Here is a 12,075-nt window from a genome sequence, read left to right as displayed (position 1 = left end):
CAACGCTTTACTGCCTTATGCTTATTATTAGCGCACGTTTCATCACTTGGCTGGAACTTGACCTTTTCCTTTTAAGGATCTCTCTTCAGCCGCCGGCTCCGCGTTCAGGGAACACTGTGTTGTTGTTTTACGGTTGGATACCGTCGTCAGGAGGCGGCTCAGAGTTTAATCACTGTCGGCGCTGTTCAGCTTCGCTGCTTCAGCAAACCTTCACCTACAGAACACTCAAGTGTCCAAACGCTCAGCCGGACAGGAAGACAGCTCCTTCCATTCCACTAATGAGCAGGAAGCTCCACTTTCTCTCTGTGCTCATTCACTCCTTATCGTGTATTACACACAGGAGCAGGGTGCATTTTAAACCCATTTCCTCTTCATTCCACTGCTGCGGCTCTTTGCCTTTGTGCATCGTGTTGACCGGGAACTCTGCGTCTCAGCCTCCTCCGCCTATTCAAGCTCATGCTGCAACTTGCCTGCTTTGTGCTGGATGGTTCCTCCTAAAATAATCAAGACTGGCAAATTAAAATGTTCCAGCTTTGTAGTATTTTGGCTCACGGCCTCTTCTGCAGCCTGTTAATAGGCCGATTAAGGCATAACACCAAATGTTCTGATCTGGCACCGTGCTCTTTTATCCCTTTTACTGATTAATGACTCTCTCACCTTGAGACTTATACATGTTTAAATCACATGCACCCAGCAAACTACATGCATTTTCTGCAGAACAGAAGGGACCCTGGAGTTATCTACCTGGCCTCCAGCCTCTGGACCTGCCTCAGCTCAATGCTGGTTTACTCTAGGTGAACCCTGGTGACCTGCTTATTCCTCAGCTCCGCTGCCATCGCGGCGGCATCAGTGATGACCTCCGTCTCTCTACCTCCTGCACAGCCTCCCCACAGCTGGGCAGTGTCCACCCCCAGCTTCTTCTTCTGGTTCAGGAGACATTAGTGTGAAACATTACCTCATTATGAGACACTGAGTCTGAATATCTCAGTCTCTTCTAAAAGGGACTTTGTTCTTTTGAGACGTAGCAGATCCATCTTCTTATTACAACTTGCACTGCCTTGCTTTCAACTATACAGTTTAAATCAGTGCTCAATGTTGAGACTGTGTTCAATTTAGTGTGTGTCATTAATAGTGTAAGTGTCTTGTCAAATACTGGGCTTTTTAAATGTATCTGTCCCTTTGTAAAAACAATGACCTGATTTTAGGGTCAAAATGTTATTTTATATTTAAAAAAATCCCCAACACAATGCGTTAAAACAAAGCAGGGTGGAGTGAGGTGTTTCCCTTCTGCTCTTGAGGTATGACGTTTATGAAGTCCAACAAATGTGTCTGGCACAGTGACAGACACACTCTCACACACTGGAAGGTTGGGCTGTGGAGTGAGTCTCCTGTCAGGAGAAGCTGCTGCTAAAGGCTGCTCACTCATGGTTCCTTCCATCTGATAAACTCTCTGTCCTGTATGTGAAGCAGCTGTCTTGAGTTAGTTGCTATCGCAGCAGGATATGATGATTTATCTTCATTAAAAGCCATTATTTAAAGCTGATATCAGGGCAGCTCTTACAGCATCGTGTGAGTGCAGTGCCTGCAGAGCGATACGTCACCTCATTCTGTCCGTCTGCATCACGAGAGCCGACCCTTAGGTTCCACCCTGAGTCCAGCCTGGTTCGTAGTTCACTGTCCCTGTAGGAAGCTTCTGATCTTCTCCTCCTCCTCCTAAAGCCATGCCAGAAGCAGCCAGGAGGATAAAAAATGAGGGAAAGAGCGCCGCTCCGCAGGTCTTCATAGTTTTCCTTAAATAGAAAGGTCATAATAATCACTCTACAAGGTCATAGGACACAAACTCTCTCACAACTCAGGTGATAAATAAAATAATAACACCACAGTGTCCACCGTGGACTCATTCGAGTTCCTAGGGTCCACAACCTCCCAGGACCTGAAGTGGTCCCCCACATAGACACTGTCCCAGGAGCCATGTTCTACACGGCCATCATCCAGTCTGTCCTCTGCTCCTCCATCAATGTGTGGTTCAGCTCAACCACCAAGCAGGACAGACACAGACTGCAGAGAGTGGTCCGGTCAGCAGAGAAGATCATCGGGACTGAGCTTTCCATCCATTGAGCATCTGTACCGGGCCAGACTCTGTAAACCGGGCCAGACTCTGTAAACGGGCAGCAAGCATCACTGCTGACCCCACACACCCCATACAAAAACTGTTTAAAGTCCTCTCCTCTTGCAGGCGCCACAGAGCTATGGCCACTAGAACCACCAGAACCACCAGAACCAGCAGACACAGAGTCAGCTTCTTCCCCCAGGCTGTGTCGGAGCTGAACTCCATCACATAGAGGACTCAGTAAAAAACGTGTGGTGCAATTCTTAATTTATTTTATTTTATTCTTTATTTACTTTTTGCAAATAATGTAATTGATATGTAAATAATTACTGTTCGGCATGAGGGCAAGAAAAGACAGAGTCAGACCAGATCCAATTCCTTGTTTGTCTTGTGCAAACCTGGCGAATAAAAACGATTCTGATTCTGATTTGGATTCTAATGGTGGCTCTAGAAACTTAACACGTTAGCTCAATGAGTAAATTAGCAGATTTACAACCAACTATACAAACTCAGAAGTGAAACCCGCTGTAACAAATACGCTTTAGTGTCACACCGTCCTGAACGAGGCCACAGCTCGCACTCATTCATGCTTCCTGGTTTCTGCGTGCTTCACATTCTATCACCTGGGCATGAAATGTGACTCTGCAGTGGAAACAAACAGAGGGAAGAATGTACTGTAGGCACCACCACATGTGCAGGAAGGAATACGGCCTCATCCAAACAGACGTGGGCAGAACGTTCTATTATTGTACAGGTTGACTCATCATCATGTGTTCATACAGGTCTCCTATTTCCATCCGAGGTCAGAGGTCAGCGTCATGGAGAGACTCACCTCCGAACCAGCTGGCTGATAATATTTTCACAGAGAGATAAAAGAGATGTGAACGGCATCACACTGTGACGTGATCTTTAGAGAAGCAGTCAAGATCTGCTCGAAACACACAGAGACCTTCAAAGGGACAGAAACTCCCCAAATATATAGTCACTGTGACGTGTTCAGCTTCTGAGGATTATCTTGTTTCCTTGTTCGTTTTCAGACTCCACGGTCTCGGAGTCATTTAACTTAGACCTAAAAACTGTTCTTGTTAGTTTTCAGTACATGTTCAAAGGTTCGGCTCATTGTAATAAGACTTAAAAACAAATGTTTGTTTGTTCCAACTGTTTTAATTGGACAGAGGGCTACAGAGTTAACAGCATCATACTCATCAGTGACCAGTCAGACAAAATAATACTCCCATAGTGATAATAAGTCAGTGTATAATTGCTAGGACTGGTTGAGTGCAACATACAGAGAACATCAAAACTAGGTTATCAGCGACGCTTCAGTGTCCTTCATGAATCCATTCAAAACTCCTTCACACCAGAGTCCAGTTGAACGTCAGCCCTCAACCAGAGAGAACGTCTGACCTCGCCACAGGAGGACCTCCAGACCTGCTTTGGTAATTGGTCTGTGATGATGATCATGTCATCGGCCAAACACACTGAAGGAGCACTAGGTTTGATGTGTGGATGGAGACGCTCTGGGGCCCTGGGGCCCTCTTCAGCCCCCCCACGGAGAAAGCACAGTCATTGGGCCCTTTCTGCAGCTGCAAGGAACATTCAGCTAAAACACGGGGGGGGGGGGTTACACACTACAGAGAAAAATAGACAAAAAAATAAGGAATGGTGGCCTGGGTGACCGTTTCCACTTCTCTGTTTGCTGGGTCTGTTCATACCCGTCTATTCTCTACTAGAAGCTTCTGAGGAACGAGAGAAAAAAAAACAAGCCCTTCAAGTTGCTCCAAACATGCACACAGGAATGTTGTGAACGACCAGAGAGAAGAGAAGGTTGACTCCAGGCCACGTCACCTCAAACAACCTAATGACACTAATGACTAATAATTAAAACGGCAGGCCACTGGATAAATGACTGATTATGCACATTAAGACCATAAATAAGATATAAATAGATCTGGCTCCAGGCCAGATTCAGCAGGATTCACACATTCAAACACTAACATCCTCTTCATCGCTTCTGTTTTTGCAACCTCACATTGAACTTTTCTGTGTGACACATGACTCGGAGCATTCAGGAAGTTCACTTTCTTGATTCCACCTGCAGGGGTTGTTTCAACAAAACACGGCCCAAGAAGTTAAAGAAACTAAGTCTAGAGTATTTACAGTAGGAAAGCTGCGAGCTCCGCAGGCCGAGAACCAGGCCAGATGTGAACGCATCGCACGAAAGGACACAAGGATCGACTTCATAGTACTTTTCTGTACCGTTGTCATACACATCAAACACAATAAAAAAGAGTCTATGCAGGTTCAGACGAGCGCTAAGAATAAATGCGCAGCGAGCAGCTAACAGGGTCCGCGTGCAGCAGTGCTGGTGTGCGGCGTCATCTGGTCAGAAGGGAACGGTAGAAGACGCGAGCGTTTGGAATGACGACGGCATGATATGTTAGGAAGCTTAGACGCTCGGCTGAGTCTCTGTGCTGCCCCGTCCGTCCTCTCTGCCGCGTGAGCTTGCTGATGGGAATGTCGTGGCGGCGCTCCCTGCGGGCGGCTCAGGTCTCTGGGTTGGGCGTGGCGAGCAGCGGGACGTTGTCCCTCCTCCTCCTGCCCAGCGGGGGGCGCTTGTACTGCTCCCCGTCGGCCAGCGTCTGGGGCAGCGGCTTCCTCTTGCTCTCGGGCAGCAGCAGGATGGACAGCACGGCCAGCAGGGCCAGAGACGAGTAGACCACGTGGTGCAGGAAGTAGCCGTAGTGGTTCCTCAGGTCCATGAGCGGGGAGCTGAGTCGGCCCACGCAGCCCAGGGCGAGGACGACGCCCACGCCGGTGCCCCTGCGCAAGCACAGCGTCATTAGCGTTAGCCGTTAGCTCAGCTTTGGCTCGGTGTCATTGTGGAGGCGCGCGATGTCGTACCTGATGATGGTGGGCATGACCTCCGCAGTGAAGAGGATGCAGAGGGATGCAGTGGCCTGGGAGGAGAACAGGCCCAGCACTGAGAAAACCGTAATGGCTGCCTCGCTGAGGTCTGGAGGAGAGCAGAGCGTCAGTAACGATGGAGCACGTCGACGTTTGGTTCATGAAAAACACACCTGCAGCTACAGCCGACCTCTCAGCCTGTGGTGCTTAATTAACGCTCTGACTTTGCTGCCACTGCAGTGTCCTACATTAACTCCATGTTTTACTGGAGTTCAGCCACATGGGGGAGACTCAGACCAGGGCTACGGGAAAACAAAGTGGGCAATATTTTCACACAAGTGGCTGAAATTGGTGTTAAGCTCACGTGTGCCTTTACGTTTGTTCCAGGAGGACTTAAGGATCCAAGGGCTTTAATCCTAACACATACTGGTTCACTAACAACAGGGGGGGTGACAGTGGCTGGGACCAAACAACCAAAGCCAGCTTACACTCCATGAGCCCCAGGAGGATCAAAGAGGCCAGCCCCGTCATCGTCATGGAGAGCAGCAGGATGCCGCGGCGACCGCACCTGTCCACTGCTGCCCAGAGCGAGAGCCAGGCCCCGCCCCCGGCACACACGGACAGCAGGTACGTCCAGTAGAAGCTGGGGGCGGTGCCCCTGACGTCACCGCGGAAGGAGCTGTAACAGTGACTAATGCCGTGAGAGATGAACCTGGGGGAGGACACGGAGGGAACAGGCACGTGAGACATAGTGTCTGTAATAATACTGTGTGTAATACGAAACTGCGGCAGAGAGAGAGAGGTGTGAGTGTTCAGCTGCCACGTGAGTGAGGACCTACGAGGTGAAGCCCAGCACACAGATGTTCTTCCAGATGTTTCTGCTGTGGAAGAGCTCAGGGAAGGAGAGGCGGGGCCGTGAGGAGGGCGCCGGCTCTGAGTCCAGCTCTGCAGAAACACATCAGCCATGAGCTGACCTGCTTTTTCCGTTAATCAATACGCTGCTGCTGATTTGTCTCTAACATGACAAAGACTCAGTTCTCCTCCCCTCACATCTGTTTCCCTCTGTGGGTTAAAGCAGGCGCGCTCCTGATCCAGGTTCCTCTACATCTAAACTCAGCCCACCTGTGAAGCTCTCGTCGTCCCTCACTTCTCTGCTGGAGCGTCTCCTGTCGCTGAAGGAGTTCACGTCTGCAGATCGCTCCAGCAGGAGCAGCCAGCGCGGAGACTCTGGAAACACTCCGGGAATGCTGCAGGAGAGCGCAGACGACAGGACCTGCCGTTAGATGTCACAGTGCTGCTGCCGTGACCCAGATTTGTGGAAAATAATCACAGCGGGTGAGGCAGTAGTTGAATTCTTCACTTCTTAATCCAGCTGTAATCCCATTTACACTAAACCTGCAATAATAATCTTTCCTAAATCTCTCTTAATTTGATTCTGAGTCTGACATGAAGGCTTATATCAGAGTTCCTAGAGGAACTGAGGGCCCTAATGTGCCCTGACATTAGCTAAAAGGCTGTGAGTGATGAGTGGATGGGGATCGATGGGAACCGACAGCATTTAGAAGGTCAGCTGGCATCAAGACACATTAGGTCCTCATCCTGGCTCTGTTTAAACGGCCCACCTCAAAGTCATTACAGAAGCCCGCCCGGACCCACATCAGTTCACCCACAGGGCCAACACACAATGCTGTAAACATGACCTCTACTTCATCCTCCAGGATCTGGACCAGGATCCTACGCCAGGACACTGTTTGTGGATTTGTTATCCCAACACTGCGTCCTTTCTCCTCTGCTATTCTCTCTGTCAGCTGCACATCTGGACACCGATCTGTCAAACCGCTGAAGTTCACATATGACACCGCCGTCATTGACCTCATCTCTGACAGAGACGAATCGGCCGACAGCCGTGTGATGGATCGTGTGCTGTCATGGGCAGCATGGAATCACATTCTCCATCACAAGCCGGTTTGCTGCAGCCACGGCCGGGGACAAGGACCAGCAGCAACGCATCTTCCACTCAGGAGAGAATCGCAGAGGACAACCCCCCCCCACCCCATGCTAGTAGAGAGCATGTTCATTGTCTTCACCGAATCTGAGGAACATGAGACGCAAACGCATGCAGAAGCTCTCTTACCCGTAGCTGAGAAACAGCATGAGCGGTGCTGCCCCGGCTCCCAGCAGCCCCCTCCACGACTGGCAGCCCAGCGCCACCGCCAGCAGCAGCAGCTCCCCGGCCACGGTCACCAGCCCCCCCAGCGTGGTCGCCAGCAGGCGCAGGGGCGGCTCGCACAGCTCCAGACCTGGGGCGAGAACACGCACACCCTCCGTCCTCATGCGCACCCATTTACTGCCCTTTAGCAGGAGCGCAGCCTTGATCTTTCATACTCACGGGTGATGTACAGGGTGAGGTACACGCCCGCACTAGTGGCCGCCAGGCAGAAACGCATGACCACGAAGATGGAGGGGTACGGAGAGACGCACACCAGCACCCCGAACACCACCGACAGGGTCAGAGAGGTCAGCAGCGTCCTGGAGCGGCCCAGCCTGCAGACACACAGCAGCACGAGCCCAGCGGGCAAAGCCCAATACACAAAGACGGCGTTAGAATGCAAGAACAAAGATTTACTTCATATAATATTAACAGCATGAGAGACGAGAGCCGGGAGACGACCGGTCGGGAGAAAACGGAAAAAGAAACACTAAGTGGACTATTTGCAGTTTCCTGTTTTTCAGCAAAGGTTGGTGATGAAACGTGATCAGGACTTCACCAAAGTAACAAAATACACAAACACAGTCGTTCTAAGCTGTTACGCGTTACATAGGAACAACACAGTTCCTTCTGTGCCTTGAGAAACTCAGACCCACAGCAGCAGGAAGGACTTTGTCAAAGCAAATCTGCTTCTGCTCCTTCAAAAACCACCACTGTGTCTGTTTCATGTGTGCGTGTACAATAAACTCAGCCAACAAACCGATATTTAGGACTTTTCAGGACCAATATATGCTTAAAACCTGGAAACTTTAAAAGTTCACTCACTAGTTCCTGCTTCTGCAGCAGAATGTAGAGTTCATGCCACTCTGTGTAGATTCTGTAGGAATGTACAATGTTCTCACCCTCTACTGTCTTGGTTTACTTCAGTTTATGCAACATAATTAAAACCCCAATACCATTAAATGTTAATTGTAAAGTTCAATATTTTTTAATGAATCTGATCAGTGCGTGTGATGATCAGCCACTTTCCAGCTTTGTGCCGATTCAGCGCTCCTTTGTTTCCTGTCGATTTACACTACTCCCCTTCTCTGCTGTGCTCCGCTCACTGCTCCTCACTAACAGATGCTGAGCTCAATTGCTCGGCAAATTAATGGCGGCTGTTAGCTGATTAAACTGGCATCATCTCCTCACAGAGTTGCACCTTTCTCCAGACCTATCAGAGGCGCCAACACAGTGACTTCCTACTGTGTGTGTGTGCGTTTGTGCGTGTGTGCGTTTGTGCGTGTGTGCGTTTGTGCGTGTGTGCGTTTGTGTGTTTGTGCGTGTGTGTGTGTTACCTGTCTGCAGTGTAGCCCAGGCCCAGACAGCCAGTCAGGATTCCAAGGATAAAGCACACTTCCTCCACTGGGACCAGCCAGTATTGACCACACACCAGGTCCCACTGGACAACACACACACACACACACACACACACACACACACACACACACACACACACACACACACACACACACACACAAGGGGTGGGGGCTCTGTTAATGATTTTCTGCTCTGCATGCTGAAGACCTGGTTTTATTAGGTACAGTACACGAAGAGGACATATCAAGGACGTGTCAGCAAAACAAACTAGAGGAGAGAACAGGGACACGAGAAGTACACAACGGGAAAAATAATAACAAAAGGTCATCGAGACGACAAGAAGCCGAGTCAGAGAGCTTCACGTCTGACACCTAGTCAATTAGTTATTTGGTCTTTAATGCAGAAATTTACTTTGCATTTGTGTATGAAATAAAACTGATCTGATATTTACAATAAGGAAACAACAAGAAGACAAAAAAGGAAACAACAAGACAACTATGAGGAAAACACAAAGGAAACATAGAGTGTGTGTGTGTGTGTGTGTGTGTGTGTGTGTGTGTGTGTGTGTGTGTGTGTGTGTGTGTGTGTGTGTGTGTGTGTGTGTGTGTGTGTGTCTACTAAAAGTAATAGTAACAACAGTAGTGTTTTACCCAAACATTGTGCTCACAGCTGCTCAGTAAACAAATATCCGCTGTCAGACGCGGGTTTTATCCACTGATCTGCAACAGCTGAGCTACTAAAGCTAAACGACGTGAATGAGGTAAAGAGGCAGCACCAGCAGAGGCCACTGTTAGAAAGGCCCGGCATAATTGGAGGCCCTGTGCACAGACACAAAGAAAGCCTGTCGCACAACATCAGCCGCCGGGCTCATATGTATGCACACTGGGTTTAAGTGCTCACGGCTGAGGAATGCTTCAGATGACGGCAGCGGGGGACATGCACACAAACAGGTTCAGGAACTCCACAGACCAGTTTTCTCAGGAAGCCCGGTTTGTGTCTGGAGGTTTGTGACTGAAACCTGACGCTCTGACCCGGTGTATTAACAGGCTGCTGGCTGAACTGGACTTGTGAGACACAACGGAGAGCTCCCCACTCGCACCTAGCTCTGCGTTCGCTATGCTGCAGTGGTGTGGGTGGACGCCCAGCTAGCAGCCAACAGCCCTGACGCCCAAAAACCCACAGACCCCTTCACCAGCCTGGGTGGAGCGGCTCTGGGTGGAGACCGTCAGCGGCCTGGACTGCAACCAGTGCAGAGCTTGAGCAAAACACATGTCCACCAGTGCGGAGCCCAGTATAAGCAACCAACACAGGGACTCTGTGCTCGCTCAGCCTGAGCAGCTTGCTCTTTCCACCCGATCTGTGCCACCCTCCAATACGCTGCCGCTGTCTGTGATGTGATGGAGAAGCTGCCTGTGAGGCATCGTATCCACTAAATGTTCCCTCGTCACCGCAAGAGCTCAGGCACAAGGTTCAAAGTTGTGGCCTGGAGCTTGAGTGAAAGAAAACGGTTCAGGTTTCAGGCCTCGGGCTTCACTTTTCAAAATAGTTTCGCATACGTGTGAATATGATCTCATATTACCTCCGTAACGATGTTGTTCCTCAGCCCCTCCGTGACGTTGTAGTCCCATCCGGCCTCGCAGCCCACCACCGCCGCCTGGCTGCTGTTCACGTACTGCTTGCACTGGGACAGGCCCCCGCCGTCCCCGGGCCTCCTCCCCTTCTCCCACGGCAGCGAGGCATTCAGGACCTCCGGTGAGGGCAGGGGCCCCGGGAGGTGGCAGCGGTGCGGCGGCGACAGCGTGATGAGCGGGTCCGAGCAGAGGAGGAACGCCAGGAAGAGGTTGGGCAGGATGGAGAGGGCGATCAGGACTCTCTGCTTCTTCCTGCCCAGCGCCAGCACCATCACCTCGCCGGTGGGAGGCAGCGAGGGGGGGGCGGGCAGGGAGGAGGAGGACGGAGCGGGGGAGGACGGCACCGGCGAGGAGGGGAGGGAGGGAGGGGGGGCCGGGCACGGGGAGGGGGAGACCAGCGGGGGGGAATCTGCAGATGTCATGGTGCGGGAGCTAAAGGTGGAGGCTGTGGCGATGGCGGTTCCCCAGGTGGAGGAAGGAGGAGCTCTGTGGGGGAAAGGAGTTACACAGCGTTAGTCCACACTTTATTATGCGGTTCAGCGAGCGCGGCGGTTCAGAGGCCTGACTCCGCCGCGGCCTGAGCTGTGTTCACACACAGTGAGATGCAAACCTGTCTGTTATAAAGGTGACATCGGTGTCATCCACGTGTGGTAAAAGCTGAAAACCAGCAGCAGGAAATCCAACAAAACCGTGACAAAAAGATCTGAATGAGCCACTACGAATCACAAATTAAATGATCTGTAAGCGTTTACAACTGCTTTCAATGTCACACCACCACACGTGTAATAAACGAGACTGTGACTTTCCTTCAGCGGACACCGTGATCTCTTCGACTTAACACCGTGTTTAGTATCAGCTTTCCGTAAAGGTCCAGAATAAGAGAAAAGCTTGTTTTCGGGTACCAGAATAATGAAACTGCTTGTAGATTAAACACAGAACCACCGGATGTTTAGTGGCCAATCAATAAACCCCCGCATGCTGAAAGGCCCGTTCGGTGCGGACTCCTCTCCGGACACAAAGTTTCTCCGCACATGGCGCCGGTCCAGCGTGGAGCCTGACGCGAGGACTCCCACCGGGTTACATAACGGCCCACGGAGGGGGACGCGAGGCTGACACGCCGGGGAGGCCTCCGTACCGGGACGCACCGGCGGGGCCGTCACGCGGCTCCTCTCCGCTCAGAGCCCACGAACCCGGTGCCGGTGCCGCGACTCACCCTTTGGACGTGGCCGAACGCGCGCTGGATCCTCCACACGGTCACCGGAGCCTCGTCTGCGCTGCGCCTCGACGCCAGGCTGCTCCTCGCGCTGCACCGCCGCACATTCTCCCCCGGAGAAGGAGGGACGCCAGCTGCTGTTAGTTGGTCCCCAGCGCCGCCGCCGCCGACTTTGAGGTGTGATGGGATCCGCCGGGATGCTACGCCGCTGCCCTAGCGCTGCCGCTTCAAAGCCGCGTTGCTAAGTCCAAGTTTGCGCCTGTCGACGTTACATAAAACAGTGAAGCGACGCAGGACAGTGTCCGACATCATCTTAAAGGGAAACGCGTCGTCGCTCTGGTGGTGGCGGACAAAGAGCAGCTGGAAAACGCACTGTTTTCGGGTCGAGCGGCTCCGGCGCACTTCGAGAAACATCGGCTAAACTCGTCCAGGTTACGTCTCCTTGCCGACAAAGATCGTTTATTATAGGTTGAAAACTCACTGCACGGTAAGACTGAGCTCCCCTCCTGAAAGAAGCGTCCCACCCAACAAACAGGTGGGAAAGACACAATTGTAGTTCAAATTAAACTACATATTCAGTGCTATTTTTGCGAATATACAAATAACCTCAAATATCAAAAATTTGTAACATTTTTTCTTGTAATTT

At 51.2% G+C, this 12,075-nt stretch overlaps 1 protein-coding gene across 1 annotated transcript; it reads right to left on the bottom strand.

Annotated features, from left to right (window-relative positions):
• Positions 1 to 3,254: 3,254 nt before the first annotated feature.
• On the bottom strand, positions 3,255 to 11,852 carry slc22a17 (solute carrier family 22 member 17). Its single transcript, XM_029146425.3, has 10 exons — positions 11,430 to 11,852; positions 10,165 to 10,702; positions 8,564 to 8,667; positions 7,407 to 7,561; positions 7,152 to 7,317; positions 6,140 to 6,264; positions 5,857 to 5,962; positions 5,506 to 5,729; positions 5,015 to 5,126; positions 3,255 to 4,933 (listed from the first exon to the last, which is right to left on the bottom strand). Exons 2-10 carry the CDS (start codon positions 10,636 to 10,638, stop codon positions 4,657 to 4,659), a joined length of 1,743 nt encoding a protein of 580 aa, XP_029002258.1. The 5' UTR covers positions 10,639 to 10,702; positions 11,430 to 11,852; the 3' UTR covers positions 3,255 to 4,656.
• Between the last annotated feature and the right edge of the window lie 223 nt (positions 11,853 to 12,075).

This window comes from Betta splendens, chromosome 4 (genome assembly GCF_900634795.4).
Source record: "Betta splendens chromosome 4, fBetSpl5.4, whole genome shotgun sequence".
Lineage (NCBI taxonomy): Eukaryota > Metazoa > Chordata > Actinopteri > Anabantiformes > Osphronemidae > Betta > Betta splendens.
The sequence above is the reverse complement of the archived record's forward strand: the minus strand, read 5'-3'. Positions and strand labels throughout refer to the sequence as shown.

Excerpts from the sequence above, each read along its gene's own strand:
- slc22a17 (XM_029146425.3), bottom strand. The coding sequence starts at position 10,638 with ATGACATCTGCAGATTCCCCCCCGCTGGTCTCCCCCTCCCCGTGCCCG. Across the intron at positions 5,963-6,139 it reads GGACGACGAGAGCTTCACAG|AGCTGGACTCAGAGCCGGCG; the intron begins GTGGGCTGAGTT and ends GTGTTTCTGCAG. Across the intron at positions 5,127-5,505 it reads CCTCCTGGGGCTCATGGAGT|ACCTCAGCGAGGCAGCCATT; the intron begins GTAAGCTGGCTT and ends GCTCTCCTCCAG.